The sequence below is a fragment of the Gymnoscopelus microlampas genome (genome assembly GCF_963454915.1).
Source record: "Gymnoscopelus microlampas genome assembly, chromosome: 11".
Taxonomy (NCBI): Eukaryota; Metazoa; Chordata; class Actinopteri; order Myctophiformes; family Myctophidae; genus Gymnoscopelus; species Gymnoscopelus microlampas.
This window is the reverse complement of record NC_139948.1, coordinates 52,433,527-52,456,940: the sequence shown is the minus strand read 5'-3', so window position 1 is coordinate 52,456,940 and position 23,414 is coordinate 52,433,527. Positions and strand designations below refer to the sequence as shown.

The window sequence follows — 23,414 nt, the reverse complement described above, 5'->3', positions numbered from 1 at the left end:
AGACACTACACTGTCTCTGTATTCTATGATCCTATAGTTTACTGAGACACTACACTGTCTCTCTGTATTCTATGATCCTATAGTTTACTGAGACACGACACTGTCTCTGTATTCTATGATCCTATAGTTTACTGAGACACTACACTGTCTCTCTGTATTCTATGTATGTGTTTACCTTGCTTACTGTTCTCTCTCTCTACGTCGTCCTCAGACGAGCCCTCCATCAGCGTCTCCAGTCATCTGGGTTCTCCATACATCTGGCCAGCTCCTTTGTGCTTTCTGCACCAGCATCTTTCCTTAGTACATCCACGTAGGTAAGTGTTTATACATGCTTATCTTTGTTGAGATCAGATACTCTGTGTGTGTGTGTGTGTGTGTGTGTGTGTGTGTGTGTGTGTGTGTGTGTGTGTGTGTGTGTGTGTGTGTGTGTGTGTGTGTGTGTGTGTGTGTGTGTGTGTGTGTGTGTGTGTGTGTGTGTGTGTGTGTGTGTGTGTGTGTGTGTGTGTGTGTGTGTGTGTGTGCGCGCGTGTGTGTGTGCTTGCTAAACCATGTGTGGGCAGACACCTCTTCTCCGTATTTTAACTTTTCCCGTGAATTAATGCCGTACTTTACCATTTGTTGTCACACAAACATAGCAAAAATAGCAGATCTACAAGCTCAAAACGCGTCGCACTGCGACACGTTTTGTAGATCTGCTATTTTTGCTATTTTTGAATTGGAATCCTGAAAAGTAACATTTTTATTTAATTTTAAATGCATTTAGTTATACTTATGTTTACTTTATGAACTTCAATACAATTACATTGAACATAAAAAAGACAATAGAATGTTAATACTAGTCATCAAGCTACTAATATAGACTGAAGTCATTAAAGCGGGTCATCTTTACATGTTTAGAATCATAACAGCTGAAATCAATAATATATCACTATTCTGATATTAACCTGCGGGCCACATTAAGTGAAGGTGGGGGCCGCATGTGGCCCCCGGGCCGCCAGTTGACCATGTATGGTATAGAGTACTCTATGTAAGGAGGGACAACATTTTGGGCCTCCACTTCTTTACCATTTATCATGACTGGTGAGAAGTATTTTAGCAAAGAGAAAATCAACTCCACTTTGATGTCTTATAACTCACCAGAGCTTTGATGACAGTGTGTGTAGGTGACCCCCCCCCCCCCCCCACACACACACACACACACACACACACACACACACACACACACACACACACACACACACACACACACACACACACACACACACACACACACACACACACACAGTGTGTGTAGATGACCCTCCCCCCCACACAGTGTGTGTGTCTGTGTGTAGGTTCAGATTCAGATTCAGATTCAGATGACTTTATTTATCCCCGGGGGGCAATTCAGTTTCTACAGATCTCACCATGACAAGACATACGTAGAACAACAGTAAAAACACGAAACAGAGAACGCTCAGATTGATCGACCTAGTACATTGTACATTGTTCCTTGTGTTAAGAGTAGAGCAGCAATGCATATAAAAAGACATAGATATATGTAATTCAAGAACACACAGTAGAAAAAAGTACAGGTGCATATACATAGTGCAGGTTTTTAAATAGTTGCATACTGTCGTTGAGGTATACACACATAAATAAATAAAAAAAGCACTTCAGTTATTTATCAGCATTTAGCAGCCGAATGGCTGACGGAATAAAGGACTTGGAGTAGCGGTTTGTACTGCAGATAGAAGCTCTGTATCGCCGTCCTGACGGCATGAGGCAGAAGTTAGAGGACAGGATGTGGTCAGGTTGGTCTATAAGACCTTTTGCCTTCTGCATGGACCACTCTCCTCTTCCAGAGAGTGTTCAGGTCATTTTGCTTGACTCCAGTGATTTTGGAGCAGACTTTGACGATGTTATTGAGGCAGTTTCTGTCCTTCACAGACAAACCATTAAACCAGCATATAAAGGAAAAGGTTATGAGACTCTCAATATAGGACCTGTAGACAGTGCACAGGATGGTTTTTGACACTTTAAAGGAGTTAATTCTCCTAAGTAGATATATTTTCTGTTGGCCCCGCTTATCGAGAGACTCAATGTTTTTGTCAAACTTGAGGTGGGAGTCAAAAACAGTTCCTAGGTACTTGTAGGTATCAACTATCTGGACGTCTTCTCCGTGAATAGAACTAGCGACAGGGTCCGCTTTTTTAGTTCTAAAGTCAATTATAAGCTCCTTGGTTTTTGACACATTTAAATCGAGGAGGTTGTCGTCGCACCACTGGACAAAGTCAGGAAGAGCACAGCCATGGTTTGACTCTGACCCTTTTAGCAGCGACAGGAGAGCAGTGTCATCAGAATATTTGACTAGAAGGCTGTTCTCTCTGTTTGATCTGCAGCTATCTGTGTAAAGAATAAAGAAAATGGATGAGAACACGCAGCCTTGCGGGGAGCCAGTATTAGAGATTATAGGGCCAGACATAGTGCCATTTACTAGGTCACGCTGTGTTCTATCAATAAGAAAGTTTAGACACAGAAGCGAGAGTTGGTCAGGGAAGTTAAAATAGGAGGAAACTTTCTCTATCAGAATGTGGGGCTGCATTTTATTAAACGCAGAGGAAAAGTCGGCAAATAGGATCCTGGCATGGGATCCAGGATTCTCTAGATGCTCGTATACTTTATCAAGGATAAGGAGTTTAGCATCGTCTACACCTTTGCCAGTTTTATAGGCGAACTGTAGTGGATCTATTTTTCCAGCAGCCAGGGAAATTATTTCTTCCTTTAGGATTTTTTCCAGGTTTTTCATTACAATAGATGTTAATGCTATTGGTCTGAAATCATTAAGTTCCCTGGGGTTTTTTACTTTAGGTATGGGGATGATGGTGGACTTTTTCCAAATAGAGGGGAACTGGCAGTGATCTACACATATCTGAAAGAGCTTTGTGAACACCTCGCCAAGTTGGTCGGCACAGTGTCGCAGAGTGCGACCACAGATGGCACCCCCCCCCCCACACACACACACACACACACACACACACACACACACACACACACACACACACACACACACACACACACACACACACACACACACACACAGTGTGTGTGTAGGTGACCCCCCCCACACATAATGTTTGTAGGTGACCCCCCCACACACACACACAATGTGTGTAGGTGACCCCCCGCCCCCACAGCGTGGTGTGTATTGTAAAGGTTATTGTGTCAGTGTTACAACACTTTGACTAAATCTAATCTAAATCTTATGAAGGTCTGTCTGTCTGCCTGTCTGTCTGTGTGCCTGCCTGCCTGCCTGCCTGCCTGTGTACACTCTCAGAGTTACAGACCTGTAAGGGTTCATTGGGAATCACCTTAAGGAACCCTGAGGGTCCCTGACCTTTGAGAACCATTGTTTTTAGAGTGAAATAACCTCAGGCTGTGATTTTCACACACACACACACACACACACACACACACACACACACACACACACACACACACACACACACACACACACACACACACACACACACACACACACACACACACACACACACACACACACACACACACACACCTCTCCTCCACACCTTCTCCTCCACACAGACAAACTGCCTATAACAGCTGAAACAGAGCAATATTTTGCAAGTTGTTTGGCTTTGCTTTTTGTAATGCCAGCAATTGCTAGGCCACTTGTGGTCAGCTTATATACATGGCCCAGGCTTCCAAATATCAGTACAGAGAATCTGCATCTGTACCCAAGGTTTGTTATAATTCCCAGTAGCGGTTGGTACTTAGAATGCTTATCTTGGAAAGCCTGGTTCATGTATAGGTCAAAGACACAGCCCACCTCCAGAATCAGAACCTCCTTGTGAAAAGTGTCAACAAAAACAACATCAGGGGTATTTGGGATGTTAGCAAAGACATCACAAGTTAAACCAAACCAATCTGGTAGCACTCTTGAGTGTTTGTACATTGCTGCACTGGATGGCATACATTTTTTGACTGCATCGGACACTATGTCGACAATGCGGTCGTGGCGAGCAATGTACAAATGTTTATATGCACTACATCCATTGGTGATGTGTGCAATGGATTCTAGATGTTGTTCACACACACACACACACACACACACACACACACACACACACACACACACACACACACACACACACACACACACACACACACACACACACACACACACACACACACACACACAGATCGGTTGGGGGTCTGTAACCATAGCGTCAAATAAACATGTTAAATTGTGATGAAGAGAAAAAGGGTCTTCCTCATGGTGTGCATATGCTAATGATCAATGACCGTGTGCGAGGTCAGAGACATTGATTAAGAGAACCAAGACTGACTGACTGACTGACTGACATTTCTAAAGTGATTTGTAGGATTAGTGATGTCTGAAGCTCAGTAACATCATAACAGTCTACTGTCATGATAAACATGATCTTTATCATTATAAATAAGTAGTGATGTCTGAACCTCAGTAACTGTCTGTCATGATAAACATGTATGTTGTATGAAGGTGGATCAAGGACCCACTGCACACATTCAGCAAAGCCTTTCACATGGAATAATGTATATCTGACATGTTTATATAACTGTATGTTCAACTCCAGGCTGAATGCATTAGTGTTGCTTCACTATATTTTTACACCAGTTGTTTTGACTTATTGATAAACTTTGTACATGTTATCCGTGTGTCATGTCTACCTGAATGGATCAGAGCTCTAAACCAATCACAATCTCTACTGATAATATGTTGTCTTTATTGACAGGTCCTGTATCCAATCATCTGACACTCTACACACTTCTTACAACACAAGAACACGGTAAGACTTAATGTGCTTGGAATGTAAAATATGGAATAAATGAACAACATGATTTATATTCATATTCATCCTGGGTTGTGTATCGTTTACATTATGAGTCATTTTAGGAGAGTTGAGTGATGTGTAAATATTAAAGATAAATATGGATCAGCAGCTCAGCTTTAATCACATTGTTAATAAATCACTTTCATCAGTTTGTTTGATTTATTCTAGATCTGTCCAATATATATTGAGATATTTAGAACATAATTATCAACATGATCTCCTCCCATGTTTTATATGATGAGGAGAGGAGAGAGCAGAGCTGGATGATTGATAGGTGTCAGTTATGTTTGTCAGTGTACTGCATACACACACACACACACACACACACACACACACACACACACACACACACACACACACACACACACACACACACACACACACACACACACACACACACACACACACACGAGCGACTCAAACCTACTTATTACCGCCGTTGTCACGCACGGATACGCAGATTTACAAACTCACAACACGTCTGCTTTGAGGAGTTGTAGCTTGTAGATCAGCTATTTCTGTTGAGAATGGTTGGTACGCAACCACCATGAAAAGATACATTTGCACTGTGCCAACACTGTGTGTGTGTGTGTGTGTGTGTGTGTGTGTGTGTGTGTGTGTGTGTGTGTGTGTGTGTGTGTGTGTGTGTGTGTGTGTGTGTGTGTGTGTGTGTGTGTGTGTGTGTGTGTGTGTGTGTACGTGCTAAACCATGTATGGGCGTGTACATCTGTTGCTTCTCAAACTTGTCTTATGTCAAAGACCTCCAGTTTGGTAAACATCACACCCTGGACCCCAGAACTCTTAGAGTGCACTGGGAATGACAGAACTGTAAGGGTCCATTTGGTTCCATTTGTGTTTAGTTTAGTTGTCCTGTGTGGATGTCCAGGACTCCTGGACCTTCTGTATAGAGTACTCTATGTAAGGGTGGACAACATTTTGGGCCTCCACTTCTTTACCATTCATCATGACTGGTGAGAAGTATTTTAGCAAAGAGAAAATGAACTCCACTTTTATGTCTTATAACTGATCATTCAAATAATAAGAGAATCATTTAATTAAAATAAAAGTGACTACATTAGTCACTAGTTTAAGGTGAATAATAAAGGACAGATTGATTATGAATTAGTTTTTATGCACATCAAATAATAATGCAACAATGATTGATGTAAGTGTTAAAATACTCATGACACTGGATCAAGTTTCATGTTGGCTTCACATGGTTGAGCTTCAGTTCCTTATTAGTTTTTCTCACTTCACTTTTTAGCTGTAAAAATCTAGTCACATGATGTGTGGTTTGTCTGAAAGAGTCTTTCAAAGTTCCCTTTCTTCACCATCTCTGCAGAGTTGCTGAAGACACAAATACATTTCCTATTTGACATGACAACAACTAAATATACATCTGGTCATAATTGCTCTTATATTGGTCACAGTACAGTGTGATGTTACAATGATGCTAAAAGGATAACACATTGTGGTCCTGTCATTCAATTCATCACTCATGAACATTAAACATCACAAAGAGAGGAAGAAAAGGGAAGTGCAGAGTCGTCAGAGTAGAGAAGCTGCTTCCTGTCATCACAGACAACAGGAAGTGAGCTTAGTTTCAACACACTGAGCAGACATGTTGCCTGGCAACAGCTAGGGAGGGACATGTCACACACATTGACTGGCGTTTACAGTAGCCAATGGGACGAGGTTATCAGTCTGCTCCCCATGCCTGTCTGTCTGCCTGCCTGCCTGTCTGTCTGTCTGTCTGTCTGCATGGGGTCGAGCTTGTTGATCTGCCATGGATGACATTTATTCACAGTGTCAATTTAACTCAAAGAGTGTTTGAACCAAATGGACCATTACAGGTCCATTTGGTTCCATGTGTACACTCTCAGAGTTACAGACCTGTAAGGGTCCATTTGGTTCAGATCAGATCCTACATCAGTGAAGATTTATCGACAGACAGACAGACAGACAGACAGACAGACAGACAGAAGTCTACTTTGAGTAACTGAGGAGACAGTATATTATTATACGTGAACTTAACAGTTAATAGAAGCAACAGTTACAACTTATCCAAACTATTCCTCTTTCAAACATGTTTAGGATCATTTTAATGTCGACTCAGGCTTCTGTGTTTCACAGTTTATAACAGAGGTGATGCAACTCTGATGATCCAGAGGGCCACTATATTTACACACTCACTCCAGGGGGAAACATTGCATTTACCGGGCCATTATATGTCAAACAAAACTAGCAAAAATAGCAGATCTACAAGCTCAGAACACATGCATTTTGAGCTTGGAGATCTGCTATTTTTGAATTGGAATTCAGTTTTTTTTTTTACAAATTTTTAATTAGAATCCTGAAAAATAACATGTTTTATTTAATTTCAAATGCATTTAGTTATACTTATTTTAACTTTATGAACTTAAATACAAAAACATTGGACATAAAAAAGTACTTTTACTTCTACTCCACTACATCTCAGAGGCAAATATTATACGATGCGACGCATTGTGAGCTTGTAGATCTGCTATTTTCAAAGGATTTTTATACATTTGAAAACTTGGGACATTCTGCATAATGAGTTGGCTAATGTGGGGGACTTTTGGGGCAGGAGAGGAGAGGAGAGGGGAGGGGAGAGGAGAGGAGAGGGGAGAGCTGTATGATTGATAGGTGTCAGTTATGTTTTTCAGTGAAGGAGTACTGCATGGGAGGGGCCATGTCACTGCACACACACACACACACACACACACACGCACACGCACACACACACACACACACACACACACACACACACACACACACACACACACACACACACACACACACACACACACACACACACACACACACACACACACACAATACATGCCTCTGTTTAGACCCTCAATAACATTATACAGTGTATAGGCTGCAGCAAGAAATTGAAAACCAGGCTTTCAAACTTAAGCCTCAAGGTGAATGACACTCTCATTTCATCCAAACACGAAGTGAGTAAAATCCTCAACATATTCTTCACGACCGTAGCCTCAGATTTGGTTGAAAAACTTCCTCCACACTCTGGGAGATATGGTGAGGAGTATGTTGTCTCATTTTACGAAAAACAGGGTGTTTGCAAAGATGATTTTAAACTCTCCCCTGTGGAAACAGAAGAGGTGTTTAAAAAATTGAGTGCTCTTCATCAACACAGAGCCACAGGCCTCGACAATATCCCCCCCAAATTTCTAAAAGACTCAGCCGCCTCCATTGCTCCAATCATTACCCACATAATAAACCTCTCCACCATACAGGGACAGGTCCCTAACGATTTCAAAAAAGCAAGGGTGACCCCTCTGTTCAAAAAAGGAAACCAATTAGACCCTGGCAACTACCGCCCTATTTCTATTCTAAGCTCCATCTCGAAAGTCATGGAAAAAATAGTCTATGAACAGGTCGACAAGTATCTTGCCGTGAAAAATCTAATCTACAAATTCCAATCTGGCTTCAGAACAAACCACTCCACTGACACATGCCTTCTCTATTTGAACGACTCTATCAAACAAGAGATCGAAAAGGGTAAATATTGCGGCATGGTCATGCTGGACCTCCAGAAGGCTTTTGACACCGTTAATCACCCAATTATGATCAATAAGCTCAAAGCAATAGGTTTTGATGACACGTCAGTGAACTGGATGAGATCCTACCTGGAAGGGAGGGAGCAAGTGGTGGAAGTAAACGGCACCCAGTCCCCCCCCCTCCCAGTGACTTGTGGTGTTCCCCAAGGAAGTATACTAGGACCCTTACTGTTCCTGATATATGTGAATGACATGTCTTCAGCCTGCGACTGCAACCTGTTCCTGTTCGCAGATGACTCGGCCCTGCTAGTCTCGGACAGGGACAGGCTGCAGGTTGAGAAAACCCTCAGCTCTGAACTCAACAAGATCTGCATCTGGCTCTCCGACAACAAGCTCTCATTACACCTGGGCAAAACGGAATGCATCCTCTTTGGGTCCACTCCTAACCTCAGAAAGGCAGAGAGCTTCACGATCAAAGCGGGTGATGAAATCATCAAAAGAAAAAACGAAATTACCTACCTGGGCTCTATCTTGGAGGCTGACCTCTCTGGTGACAAAAATGCTGAAAAAACGATCAAAACGGTCCACAAAAAAACACGCTATTTGCGGAGTATTGATCGTAAAGTCAGTAAGAATACCCTGAAGACTCTTGCAGTGGCCCTCATACAAGGTCATTACGATTATGCATGTACTTCATGGTATCACAACACCTCCAAGGCCTTAAAAACAAGGCTCCAAACATCCCAAAACAAACTTGTAAGGCTACTTCTTGGCCTCAATTACAAAACCCATCTAACCCCTGATCATGTTGATAGGATTGGATGGCTTAGGGTTGAGGACAGAGTACAGCAACTTGCTATGGGCCTGGTCTTCAAGATATACCACAGCATTGGGATCCCCCTGTATTTGTCAAAATACTTCCAAAATGTTAATGATGTCCATGATCACAATACCAGAGGCAGCTCCACAAACCTTGTCCAACCCTTTTTTGGCTCAACAAAGGGAAGTAACTCGTTCTCATGCTATTCCTCAAAAATGTGGAACGCCCTACCAAAAGGAGTAAAGGAGTGTAAAACCCTACTCTCCTTCAAAACTGCCCTAAAGATACACCTTCAGGAGGCTGCAATTGGAAAATGGCCCCTGTCTAAGTCCTAACCTTACCTACCCCCCCCCCCCTCTCCTTCTTCTTTTGTACATATTTCTCACTCTTTATACCAGTAACCTGTAAACTGATTGTATGACATTCTATAGTAGTTGTGTATAACTGTCTGTCTCTTATATGTCACCATGATTTGTGTGCATGGGGAACTCATTTGAAACAAGCTCAGTGCTTTTATGAGTCTTCCAGTTTAGTAGACCTTTTATTGTGAATTTGTACTTCCATGTACTGTTGTTCTCATGTCTTACTAAATAAAGTACATCAATCAATCAATCAGTCACACATTTTGGCTTCAATGGCGTCTGCCCGGCCCGCTAGGCTGACTGTAGAGAAGCTGCTTCCTGTCATCACAGACAACAGGAAGTGAGCTTAGTTTCAACACACTGAACAGACATGTTGCCTGGCAACAGCTAGGGTGGGACATGTCACACATATTGACTGGTGTTTACAGTAGCCAATGGGACGAGGTTATCAGTCTGCTCCCCATGCCTGTCTGTCTGTCTGTCTGTCTGTCTGTCTGCATGGGGGTGAGCTTGTAGATCTGCCATGGATGCCATTTATTCACAGTGTCAATGTAACTCAGAGAGTGTTTGAACCAAATGGACCATTACAGGTCCATTTGGTTCAGATCAGATCCTACATCAGTGAAGGTGTGTGTCTGCCCCCAGACAGACAGACAGACAGACAGACAGACAGACAGACAGACAGACAGACAGAGTTGTGAACTTAATAACAGTTAATACAAGCAACACAACTTATCTTAACTATTTCTCTGTCAAACATGTTTAGGATCATTTTAACGTCAACTCAGGCTTCTGTGTTTCACAGTTTATAAGTTGCAAGTTCAATATTTAGATATTTGATTTTCATTTTATCAGACAATTTACAAACCCATTGTAACTTCAAACTCCATTTTAATCATGATAGATACATTAAAACACACTCCTCTGCTTCTGGTGACTGATATTGTCCTTCTAATGAATGTTAGACTCATTAAAACACACGTCTCTGCTTCTAGTGACTGATATTGTCCTTCTAATGAATGTTAGACTCATTAAAACACACGTCTCTGCTTCTAGTGACTGATATTGTCCTTCTAATACTCGAGGGGGCAATGTTTTTTTAAACAAGCTTCTCTCAGTCTGCACTCATCCTACTACAGCAACACAAATATCATCATCATCATGATCATCATCATCATCATCATCATCATCATCATCACCCTTATTATTGTTGTTGAAGTAACGCTAAATAAGCTTCTCTTAGTCTTATTGTTGCCAAGTCTGCTTAAATAGTGAGACTTTTGTCTTGTTTTTTTCCAGAGTTCTGGGAAAAATACAGAAACACTGTGGCTTTGGGGAGGAGTGTCAATCATATTGACAGACAGTTCAAGTAAGTGTGTAATGTTATAATACATAATACAGAGATTTGGTGTTGACAGAAAAAAAGCGTCCAAGAAATGTAAGTCTGTTTTACTAAGAATAGAGGGTTTAAGTAGGCTACATAATAATAATATAATAACTTTATTTATATAGCACTTTTTAAAACATGAGTTACAAAGTGCTGAACAGCAGTATGTTCAAGCATGAAATATATAAGTAAGGTAAAATAAAACGTTAAAAAAAGTAAGTTAATTCTGACAAGCAATGAAGAAAACACATTTAAACAAACTAAAATAGACCAAAATAATGTTGGTCTTGTTGGCCACATCAACAAACAGTAATTTAATGTATTATTCTGCTATTCTTTATTGTTCTCACATAAGATATTCAGATGAGATAAACTAAACAGTGCAAAGTATTCAGGCCATTCACCACAAATACATGAGGATGTTTACATTTATGCATGTGTTATGTGTTTGTTCTGGCTGTAAGAAAACTACAAGAGACAAACCCGCCCAGTGTAGAGAACACAGGACATATCTGTCCTATTGGTTTGTGTCTATCACTGCTGGGTGATAGTTTACCACAGTGTAGAGAACACAGGACATATCTGTCCTATTGGTTTGTGTCTATCACTGCTGGGTGATAGTTTACCACAGTGTAGAGAACACAGGACATATCTGTCCTATTGGTTTGTGTCTATCACTGCTGGGTGATAGTTTACCACAGTGTAGAGAACACAGGACATATCTGTCCTATTGGTTTGTGTCTATCACTGCTGGGTGATAGTTTACCACAGTGTAGAGAACACAGGACATATCTGTCCTATTGGTTTGTGTCTATCACTGCTGGGTGATAGTTTACCACAGTGGAACCCGGATCAACTTGTCGCATCAGGACGGTCTTACAGGTTTTTCTCATATCATGGGAGTGGATGGAACTTCCTTTTGTGTGGACTTACATTTCTTCTACGCTTTTTTCTGTCAACACCAAATCTCTTTACCAAAAATAGCAGATCTACAAGCTCACAGCGCTTCGTGCTGCGACGCGTTATGACTTTGTAAATTGGCTATTAATACATTTGTACTTTTACTCATTTAGAATTCCGGACTTTTACTTGTTGTAACAGAGTATTTCTACATTATAGTATTGATACTTTTACTTAAGTAAACAACAACAATACTTTTTCCACCACTGCATAACACATGCACTTGTATTTCAATAAATGTAAACCCTTATCCTTATTTATTTGTGGTGAATGGCCTGAATACTTTGCACTGTTTAGTACATTTTATAACAGCAAAGTACGTTTTAATGTTAATAAGTTAACATTAACATTAAAATATACGTTTGCTGGAAGTTACTTATTATGAAGGAGTCTCTCTGCTTAACACACAATGCTTCATTATAATGTCTTACGTCGCCATCTAGCGGCTAAACATTTGAATTCATATGAATCTGTCATTCATAATTATTGATGTAATGAAGCCTAACTTAAACCCTCTATTCTCAGTAAAAACTGACCTACATTTCTTTGACGTTTTTTTCTGTCAACACCAAATCTCTCTGCCAAAAATATCAGATCTACAAGCACACAATGCGGCGCAGGGTGGCACGTTGTGTGCTTGTAGATCTGCTATTTTTGGCTTGTTATGTTCCCCCCATATGCTGGGGTTCATGTGGTTATTACTATTCATAATAATATGATGATGTTTTCATTTTGTCAAGGTGCACTAATTTTTTCATATTGCTGGATAATATGGATAATATTAATATTTTATATTGTACATGTATAATGTTTTCATATTGAGTTAGTAGTGTTATTCCTCTGTCCTCACTTGTACAAATAGCTCTAGTCATAAGAACTACACATCCACTAGTCATAAGAACTACACATCCACTAGTCATAAGAACTACACATCCACTAGTCATAAGAACTACACTCCCGAAAAACTTCACAGCCCACCAGCTGCTCAAAGCCCTGGAAGATTAAAAGATCAAAGTAACGGCCGGAAATGTCCGAAAAACTGCATGGGCTTGTGACAACTAGCGCCAACTTGCATCTTATGTGTGGATGCACCCTACTGTATGTGTGAGTGGAAATGAGCGGATACAGTAGGCGGGCTTTAGACCGGATGTGAGCACTGAACAGGAAATAGAAGCACATTGAAACATACAGTATAGTCAGAAACCTAGAACAGATCTACAAGCTCACAGCGCGTCGCAAGCTTGTAGATCTTCTATTTTCAAATAGCCTAAAGTAGTGAAAATAGCAGATCTACAAGCTCACAACGCACCAGTAAGAAGCTTGTAGATCGGCTATTTTCACCATTTAAAAAGGTTTTTAAAATAATAATGAAAAAGGAACAGTTTTGGACACATATGATGTTTCCACCTGACAGAGAGGATGTTATGTTTAAAAGCAGCTTAAATTCATTTCCAGAGACATTGAATAATAATGTGATTTATTTCAGGAACAGTCAAAGTGTCTTTGGTTACAAAGAAATGCTGTTCACGTTTTTATGACCACAATTCATATCAATGTGTTTATTCCTTGTTCAAAGTATGAAAGACATTCAGTTGTATTAAAACCTTCTGTCTTTTAAAAACATGCAATGATTTGTCACATAAAATTTTAATAATCATTTATTTTGCTCTCTGTCTGAGAGTCTGTAACATTAAATAGAATAATAGGTTTATTATTCCACTCAGAGTTAAAGTAACAGAGATTATACCCCAATGGAAACAAGCCCGCAAGGACTTATTTGGCCGGACCTTTTAGACAAAAGCATTATAAATGTAACTGTGTTGTTTTACATTCTTTTGCCTAATACAAATTTCAATCAATCAATCAATCAATTCATATCATATAGGTTGTTTATTAATATGATTTTTATCATACAGGTTGTTTATTAATATGATTTTATCATACAGGTTGTTCATTAATATCATTTTTATCATACAGGTTGTTCATTAATATCATTTTATCATACAGGTTGTTTATTAATATGATTTTATCATACAGGTTGTTCATTAATATCATTTTATCATACAGGTTGTTCATTAATATCATTTTATCATACAGGTTGTTTATTAATATGATTTTATCATACAGGTTGTTTATTAATATGATTTTATCATACAGGTTGTTCATTAATATCATTTTATCATACAGGTTGTTCATTAATATCATTTTATCATACAGGTTGTTTATTAATATGATTTTATCATACAGATTGTTCATTAATATCATTTTATCATACATGTGTTTTATTAATATCATACAGGTTTTGCCATTAATATCATTTTATCATACATGTGTTTTATTAATATCATACAGGTTTTGCCATTAATATCATTTTATCATACAGGTTGTTTATTAATATGATTTTATCATACAGCTTGTTCATTAATATCATTTTATCATACAGATTGTTCATTAATATCATTTTATCATACAGGTTTTTCCATTAATATCATTTTATCATACAGGTTGTTTACCTGCTGTTCCTCCAGTCCACCTCATTAATAAAACACAAAATGGCCGACCAGACACCTTCACCTTCAGCTTCAGCTCCACCTTCACCTTCACCTTCAAACCCAGGTCCACCTTCAAACCCAGCTCCACCTTCAGCTCCACCTTCAGCTCCACCTTCAGCTCCACCTTCACACCCAGCTCCACCTTCAGCTCCACCTTCAGCTTCACCTTCAGCTCCACAGACCCAGGTAGGCTAAAGGCTTTACATTGTGAATTCTTTATTCTCAGCTTAAAAATCAAAATTCTTAAAAATATGGCTTATTGATGTTATTATTCATAATGTACTGTTCTGAAGCCCAATATTATTCATAATGTATACTGTTCTGAGGCCAAATAATAAACCGTAACCATATAAATGAACCCTTAAGTTGTTTTAGTGAAGTATATAGACATTTGCCATGCTATTCTGACAGAGAGTAAAAATGGCCTATAGGAAATTCTGCTACCCGTTAGACCCACTGTTGTAAAAATGTTGTAAAACAACATTTCAATAAAACCTTACGAAAACTATTTGTTTTAAAAAACATTATATTTTCCATCATCCACCATCTGAAAGGTTGAACATTTTTTTTTGCAAGTAGAAATATATCCGGGTCTTGCAGGGTTAACATAATCTTGTATTTATAGATGTGTGGATTTGAGTGAAGTGGTTTCAAAGTGTTAACAAGTTTCCATAAATGGTGTAGTAAATTAAAAATAAATATAGCTGCAAGCAGCGATAATACGGGGCCAGTGAATAGAGAGAGAGAGAGACATGGAAACGGAATAGATTGAAGAGAGAGAGAGAGTGACATGGAAACAATAGATTGATGAGAGAGAGAGATGGAAACATAATGGTTTGATTGGACATCTCAACCTACTGCCATTAACAGGATTCGAACTCTCAACCTTCAGACTAATAGGCTGCAACACTACCTATAGTGCTATAGCTTTGTCCAGGCTGATATTGTCTGTTGAAGATCATAAACTCTTGCCTTCTTTCATGAACCAAGCCCCTGTTTCACTAACACTAAGATCACTCGTTCACAAGCCATTTACCAATGAAGAAATTGTACATCTCCTCAGAACCAAAACTAATGAAAGTAGCCGATCTACAAGCTCACAAACCATGAAAAGTTGTGAGATTGTAGATCAGCTATTTTCAGAATGAAGTATGTCATACGTAAAAAAACGTACTCTCAAATAAGCATTTCAGGTTATCTTTACCATTTGCACATGTATTCATTGATACAGTCATGTTGTTTGCAATTCAACTTAAATTAAGTCTACATCAAGTGAGGCTTGAACTGGCGACCTTGAGATTGTGAGGCATTCATTTAAGGGAGACGCCATTGGCCCAACAGACAAGTAACTGTGAAAAAGGAGATCACACAGATGATACAGTTTCACGCAAATAGCTGAAAAATCCTGGGTTTAAGTGTTTTTCAAACTGCTCAAAATTGCGGACAATCTAAGGGCGGAGCTTAATGGTCAAATCGATACGTGTGTTCCTCATGAGTCAAGGCACATGTGTAAGCAAGTTTCAAAACTTTCGGCCAAACGAGCTTATGCCTGTTTAAAGTCTGCATTTTCAAAAAATTGCTATAGCGCCCCCTTTTGGCCAATTGGAGTAAGATTGGTTTCAGTGATATTTGGAATGACCCTGTACATTTCTGCAAAGTTTCAAAGAAATGCGAGTCTGCATGTATGTTTTAGGCACAGATGAATAATTTTCATAAAACTGTAATAGTTAAAATCTATCTCCTCCTGGGATTTTTGAGCAATCTGCACGAAACGTTTACCACTTGAACTTTGGACCTCTGCCTACAAAAATTTCCAACGGATTTTCCATAAGTGAAAAAATGCAGAAGTTAGGAGCCAATGACTGTTTTTCATATAATTCAAAATGGTGGGAGATCTAAAGGTCAGAGGTCAAAAGTCAGACCACGAAAGTTGTCGGGCATGAAGAGACGCATGTGTGTATCGAAATTTCATGGTTGTAGGTCAAACAGGGCATGAGTTGTACCTGTTCAAAGTTGGCACTTTCAATTGAGTGCTATAGCGCCACCCTTTGACGAATGAGTGTGAGAATTATTTCTTGGTAGTTTTTCATGAGCATCTACCATATGGCCGAGTTTCGTAAAAAGCATATGCACGGTTAAGCCAGAACTGGCAAAAACAAGTATTTTTCAAACTGCTCAAAATTGCGGAAAATCTAAGGGCGGAGCGTAATGGTCAAATCGATACGTGTGTTCCTCATGAGTCAAGGCACATGTGTAAGCAAGTTTCACGACTTTCGGCCAAACGAGGCATGACTTATGCCTGTTTAAAGTCTGCCTTTTCAAAAAATTGCTATAGCGCCCCCTTTTGGCCAATTGGAGTAAGATTGGTTTCAGTGATATTTGGAATGACCCTGTACATTTCTGCAAAGTTTCAAAGAAATGTGAGTCTGCATGTATGTTTTAGGCACAGATGAATAATTTTCTTTAAACTGTAATAGTTAAAATCTATCTCCTCCTGGGATTTTTGAGCAATCTGCACGAAACGTTTAGCACTTGAACCTTGGACCACTGCCTACAAAAATTTCCAACGGATTTTCCATAAGTGAAAAAATGCAGAAGTTAGGAGCCAATGACTGTTTTTCATATAATTCAAAATGGTGGGAGATCTAAAGGTCAGAGGTCAAAAGTCAGAGGGTGAAAGTTGTTCAGCATGAGGAGACGCATATGTGTATCCAAGTTTCATGGCTGTAGGTCAAACAGGGCATGAGTTGTACCTGGTCAAAGTTGGCATTTTCAATTGAGTGCTATAGCGCCACCTTTGGACGAAAGATTGTGAGAATTATTTTTTGATCGTTTTTCATGACCATCTACCATATGGCCGAGTTTCGTAAAAAGCGACAGCGCGGTTCAGCCAGAACTGCGAAAAGTGGCAGAAGAAGAAGAAGTGACAGAATACTGCCAATAACAATACGTGTCCAGAGCAGAGCTCTGGCCCCGTAATAATAATAACTAGAAAAAGTGCTCCTTTTTTGCATTTTGTACAAAACGGACCTATCCTGCAAACTTTGGAAGCCAATGTTAGCCAATCAGAATGGAATATGAAAAATCGGACTGATCCATCTCAGAGGCGTACAGTCATTGGGGCCAACGAGGCCATGGCCCGGTCTGTGTGAACCCTGCTTGCCCCTGTGTAGGGCAAGATCCGCCAGGGGGAAAAAAACAAAAAATCAACATAACAACATTAGCAGACCCTCACCCTTTAAGTCGCCTTTATTTTCAAATGGGGCTCATTTGCATTCGGCCGAATTGTTAATGAGTGGCCATTAGAAAACCAGTTTCGCCATCAAACCGGTTCTTCATTGCGCAGAGAGGAGCACCTCTCCATTCAGAAATGTAATAGAAGAAGAACCGTCGTCCTGAAACACCCTGCCCCGCATCTACACCGGCGGCCTCGGTCCGCAAAAAAAATGGGGCAGTGTGTTTTGGGACGAGCGTTCCGTTTTCCACCCGGAATGGCTCGGTAATTCTCTATAGACTTATCAGCCGTTGTTGTGCGGGGTTAAGATTCTGGCCCGGTCAACGTTAGAATTCACCATACGCCAGTGATCCGTCTTGATCGCATGACTAAAGAGATACTGTGTGCCGATTTGCGTAACGTTTGGACAAAATCTGTAGGAGTAATATCCAACAATGTGTTTTGTAAAAATCTGCCTCCTGGTGGCGCTATAACAGGCCAATCTGAAAATTTTGGCATTGGCATCCAGGGAGTGTGTTTCGCAGCGACAGGGCAACAGTGCTGGAGATTAGCTGCTCGCAGACAGACGGACAACACGGACGGACACACGGACGGACGGACGGACGGACAGGGTGCAAAACATAGTTTCGACAATTATAAAATCATTACAATTTCACCGTAGGTCACAGAGAGCTGAAATTATTTCAGCACATCCACTGATGTGTGTGATAAACGTGCCTCTTCACTCTGTCACTCTATAATAAATTAACTCTAAAACAGTACATTACAGTCATTTAGCAGATGCTTTTATCCAAAGGGACTTACAATAAGTCCATTCAACAACGGTAGGCAAGAAGATTACTAATCACCAGAAGTCTGAAGTACATTCTCTTTCACACTGTGCTGAATCTGTCATCTTCACTGTTCCAATGTCATCATGATGAGCACAGACACCCTGGCTTATGTTATGTGGTGCATAACGTGTTACTATACATCTATATCATTTATCTGTTCATATGCTGTGTTCATTATATATTAATTCACTATATATCCATTTCAACCTAATAATAAAATAAAAGTCATATCATTGTATTGCACCATACCAATATCATTCATATATAATCGTTCATTACTTCAAAACAATGAATAGGCTACATTGGATGTAATCAAATCTCAAAGTTTTTTTTTATCTTAGCGTCCATTTTCATGAAAATGTTAACTATTGTACCTTGGTATCCATGGTAAGCATGACATTATGCAATCTATATCTGTTCATTATATTGCACCATATCAATATTCATATGTAATGTTCATTACATTTCACATTGCCTTAATCATTTGAGAGATATGTGAAGTCACTTTAGCAAGGTACTGGTGCCTACAGTTTAAACAAGGCTCAAAGAAAGGTTATATTGATAAGAAACGTGTAGTTATTACTACAGTATATGAACAGTGGACACAAAAGGTGGTGGGTTTCTGGTTGAAAAGCACTACTGTAGCCAATATTGATTGATTGAATACTTTATTAACAGTTTGCAAAAAAAGCACAGAAAGTACAGTTCTATACAAAGGAATGCTAAAAGGATTTAACCCTAGAAAGCACTATGGCTTGTTTCCATTGGGTCCTGTGTATTCAATTAATTGATACAATACATTATGTTGTCTAATAGCACTCACTCAGTCATTATATGATTAAAATAACATGAATTGGTACAACAGGATGCTGATGATGGCTCCACTTCAGAAAATGATGCAGATGATGCAGAGAAAGGTGAGTGTTTTTTCTGTTCAATGCTTAAGTTAATAAGTAAGTCGTTAGCTAGTGCTACATTTTGTTTGCCTAGGTGTACATCCTCAATATCATATTGTAAAACTATAAATGTACCAGTTGTTAAACTACTATTTATGTGGGGATGTACAGATGAGCGCTTTATTTATCATGCATATAATGACATTATTTTCCACTCTTTTTTCCTCTTGCAAGCAGCACAGTTTGTGATGCAGAACAGGGCAAAGTTGATTCAAGACGCCTCCACAGTCATGGCTATAATAGACAGTCTAGGAACCACCATGGTTCATCGTGAGAAGTATCAAAGTATTCTAGCTGAGAAGACACCTATCGACCAAATGAGGATGCTGTATACAACGGTGCTAGATCAAGGTGCAACAGTCGTCAGAGCAGCATTTTATGATGCCCTCAAACAACACCAACCCCACCAGTTGAATAGCGTTGGTAAGACCAGATGTATTAAATTACTATATTTTATGTTTTTTTTGTATTCTTTAAAAGTTATCACTTTAATTTGAAAGAAAAATGGCCGGCATACACAACAACCTTAATAGAATTTATAGCAGCAGTGCCATAGAGTGAATGTGTGTCAAAGCCCAATCGAAAACGTTGCCATTGCAGTGCACGTTTCTGCAAACCATGGATGCTGCAGACAGGTGTGCTGTCAGCAACAGGTTTGTCACCCAGGCACGTACGCCAAGACCGACTGTTTAACAAGCTGGTGTCAGGAGAAGTTAGAACAATGGCAGAACAAAGAGCCAGAGGCACAGCTGTCCAAATGCAAGAGTTTTAATATGACAGAGAACATGAGGAGCTCAATAAATGAACTAATACAACTACAGTGGGAAACCACTGGAACTCCACAAATACTGACTTAAACACATGTGACGACATTCAACAAACTGGCAGTGAACAGTAAACACAGGGGAGTTTAAATAGACAGGAACAGGACACAGGTGAACACTAAGGACAATTAACATGATTGGCTGGGGTTAAACAAGGCACAGGTGAACATTTTCAAACTACAGTCAAATTAAATTACCTCTGTTGTGAGACAAGACGGGTAGCAGCAATAGAGGAACAGAAGGAACACTAGGATATCACTACCAAACAAAAGGAACACAGCAGTAAACAAAAATACATTTCACCCATTGTTTCACACCTGTAAACCCGTGATGAGGCAATATAGTTGATTCTGATTCTAAACCCTAAATACAACACAAAACAGGAAACATAAAATGTCACTACAAAATAACACAGAGACAGGTCAAGACAATAAAACATGCTGGTGTTTAGACGCTAACTTTAGTCAACAGTCAGTATTAGACAGACATATTATTCCATAATTCATATCATTTTACTTTGTTTAATTTGGATATTATTACTGATAATTAATAATACAATAAATATTGCACAGCCATGTAGTTTGTTAGTCAGACATTAAGGCTAAAAGGATAACACAACAAAGTCCTGGGGAATGGTTTCCATTGTGGTCCTATGTATTCAATTAATCAACATAGCATAATAGATTAACATAATAATACATGCCATTAACAAATACAAACACTGTATGTACAAAGGAGAACAAGGAAAAATGGTGGCAGTGAATGACATCTCCTTTCAATGAAAATGTACATTTACCTCCCCAATGAAAACTGTCCCATACTGTAGTTCAGCAGCTGCTGCAACACACACATGATCTGTTGAAAACATCACCTGTCTGCAATGTGTAACTGGTCTTAGAAAAGTCTTCTAAGCTTAACCCCCAGACCCCCCCATCTTTACTGTACATACACATTGATTGACGTCTCATTTATTATTGTATGTATTGTATGACTTTAAATGTCTTGATGAATTGAATACACAGGACCACAATGGAAACAAGTCCCTCGGACTTTTTGTGTTATCCTTTTAACAATAATTGTAAAATCTTACCACTGTACTATTTACAAACTGTTGCAAAGTATTAAATCAATCAATCAAAAATCCTCTTTCAACTATAGAAAGACCAAGACCTGTCATTTGACACACACATCTTTTACCATTACATTACTTTTGTCCTCTGTTCTTTGGTCATTTAGAAACTCTTGCTCCTCAACTGAAGATGAATCTGAAGACAAGGTTTCAGCCTTTCTTTGGGTGGAAACTAAACGAGGAAAAAGGAAGCTCAACACCTCTGCAAGAGATCTTCACAGAGATCTACATCACAACGGGAGGGAGTGGACAGGGCAATATTGAACATGAGGTCAGACAGATTGAAGCAGTGTCCAGGAAATCAGCCACAAAAGAAACACCAATCAAATCTGAAGACCTCTTTGAACCTTTACCTCCAGAAAATAAAAAAATCAGAACAGTGATGACAAAGGGAGTGGCTGGCATTGGGAAATCAGTCCTCATTCAGAAGTGTGGTTTGGACTGGGCAGAAGACAGAGTCAACCAGAGTACTCGCTTCATGTTTCCATTCACGTTCCGTGAGCTGAATTCTGTGAAGAAGAAGTACAGCTTGGAGCAACTTATTCATGACTTTTATGTTGAAACCAAGGGCGTACCAATCTGCAACTTCAACAATCCCAATACTGTGTTCATCTTTGATGGATTAGATGAGTGTAGGCCTCCTCTACAGTTTGACAACAGTGAGATCATAACTGATGTCACAACGCCAACCACGGTGGCTCTGCTTGTCACAAACCTCATCAAGCGCAAGCTGCTTCCCTTTGCTCGCATCTGGATAACCACACGACCTGCAGCAGCCAATCAGATCCCTTCTGAACATGTTGACCGGGTGACAGAGGTGAGAGGATTCACTGACCCCCAGAAGGAGGAGTTCTTCATCAACAGATTCCGTAATGACAAGAAGCAGGCCACAACAATCATCTCACACATCCAGACATCACGAAGCCTCCACATCATGTGTCACATCCCAGTCTTCTGTTGGATCATTGCTGCAGTTCTGGAGGACATGTTGACCGAAAATGAGAAAGTAGCACTTCCAAAGACCCTGGTTGCTATGTTCATCCACTTCATGCTGGTTCATCTCAAACAGATGAAGGCTAAGTATGATAACAAAGCTCAGGCATATTCTGACTTGAATCCAGATCAGGTCATTCTGACATTGGGAAAACTGGCCTTTGACCAGCTGGAGAAAGACATCCTGATCTTCTATGAAAAAGACCTGACAGAGTGTGGCATTGATATTGAAGAAGCAGCAGTGTACTCAGGAGTGTTCACACAGTTCTTTAAAGTGGAGCATGGGTTGCACACGGACAAGGTGTTCTGCTTTGTCCATCTGAGTGTTCAGGAGTTTCTGGCTGCTCTTTATGTATTTCACTCATTCATCAACACTGGTGTCAACCTGCTGCCACATTCCTTCCGGTGGTCTAAGCTCTTTACAAAGAAGGAAACTCGCTTCTACCAGAGTGCCGTAAACAACGCCTTACAGAGTCAAAATGGACACCTGGACTTGTTCCTACGTTTTCTGCTGGGCCTCTCACTGGAGACCAACCAGACGCTGTTAGACAGACTGCTTCCTGGTATGAAGACACGAAAGATGTCGCAGACCAATCAGAAGACAATTGAGTATATCAAGAAGAAGATCAGGGACAATTCATCTCAAGAGAGAATCATCAACCTGTTCCACTGTCTGAATGAGCTGAATGATCATTCTCTAGTTGAGGAGATCCAACAGTACCTGAACTCAGGAAGTCTCTCCACAGAACAACTCTCTCCTGCTCAGTGGTCAGCTCTGGTCTTCATCTTGCTGTCATCAGGAAAAGAGCTGGAAGTGTTTGACCTGAAGAAATACTCTGCTTCAGAGGAGGCTCTTCTGAGGCTGCTGCCAGTGGTCAAAGCCTCAAACACAGCTCTGTAGGTGAACTGATAACTGGATGCACGTTATACATTATTTCATC

The 23,414-nt window shown here is 39.9% G+C and overlaps 1 protein-coding gene across 2 annotated transcripts in view; it reads left to right on the top strand.

Annotated features, from left to right (window-relative positions):
• The window catches only part of LOC311056092 (NLR family CARD domain-containing protein 3-like), a 119,297-nt gene that overhangs the window by 77,758 nt on the left and 18,125 nt on the right, over positions 1-23,414 (top strand). The window contains exons 4-8 of one of the 2 annotated variants that reach the window (XM_084072474.1): positions 4,776-4,829; positions 14,456-14,689; positions 19,437-19,488; positions 19,705-19,950; positions 21,588-23,370. In XM_084072474.1, the coding sequence (XP_083928600.1) occupies positions 14,504-14,689; positions 19,437-19,488; positions 19,705-19,950; positions 21,588-23,370 (2,267 nt within the window). In that variant the 5' untranslated portion in view covers positions 4,776-4,829; positions 14,456-14,503. Of the gene's footprint in view, positions 1-4,775; positions 4,830-10,919; positions 10,968-14,455; positions 14,690-19,436; positions 19,489-19,704; positions 19,951-21,587; positions 23,371-23,414 lie in introns of those variants that run through there. The other variant, XM_084072475.1, reaches the window with a different exon arrangement.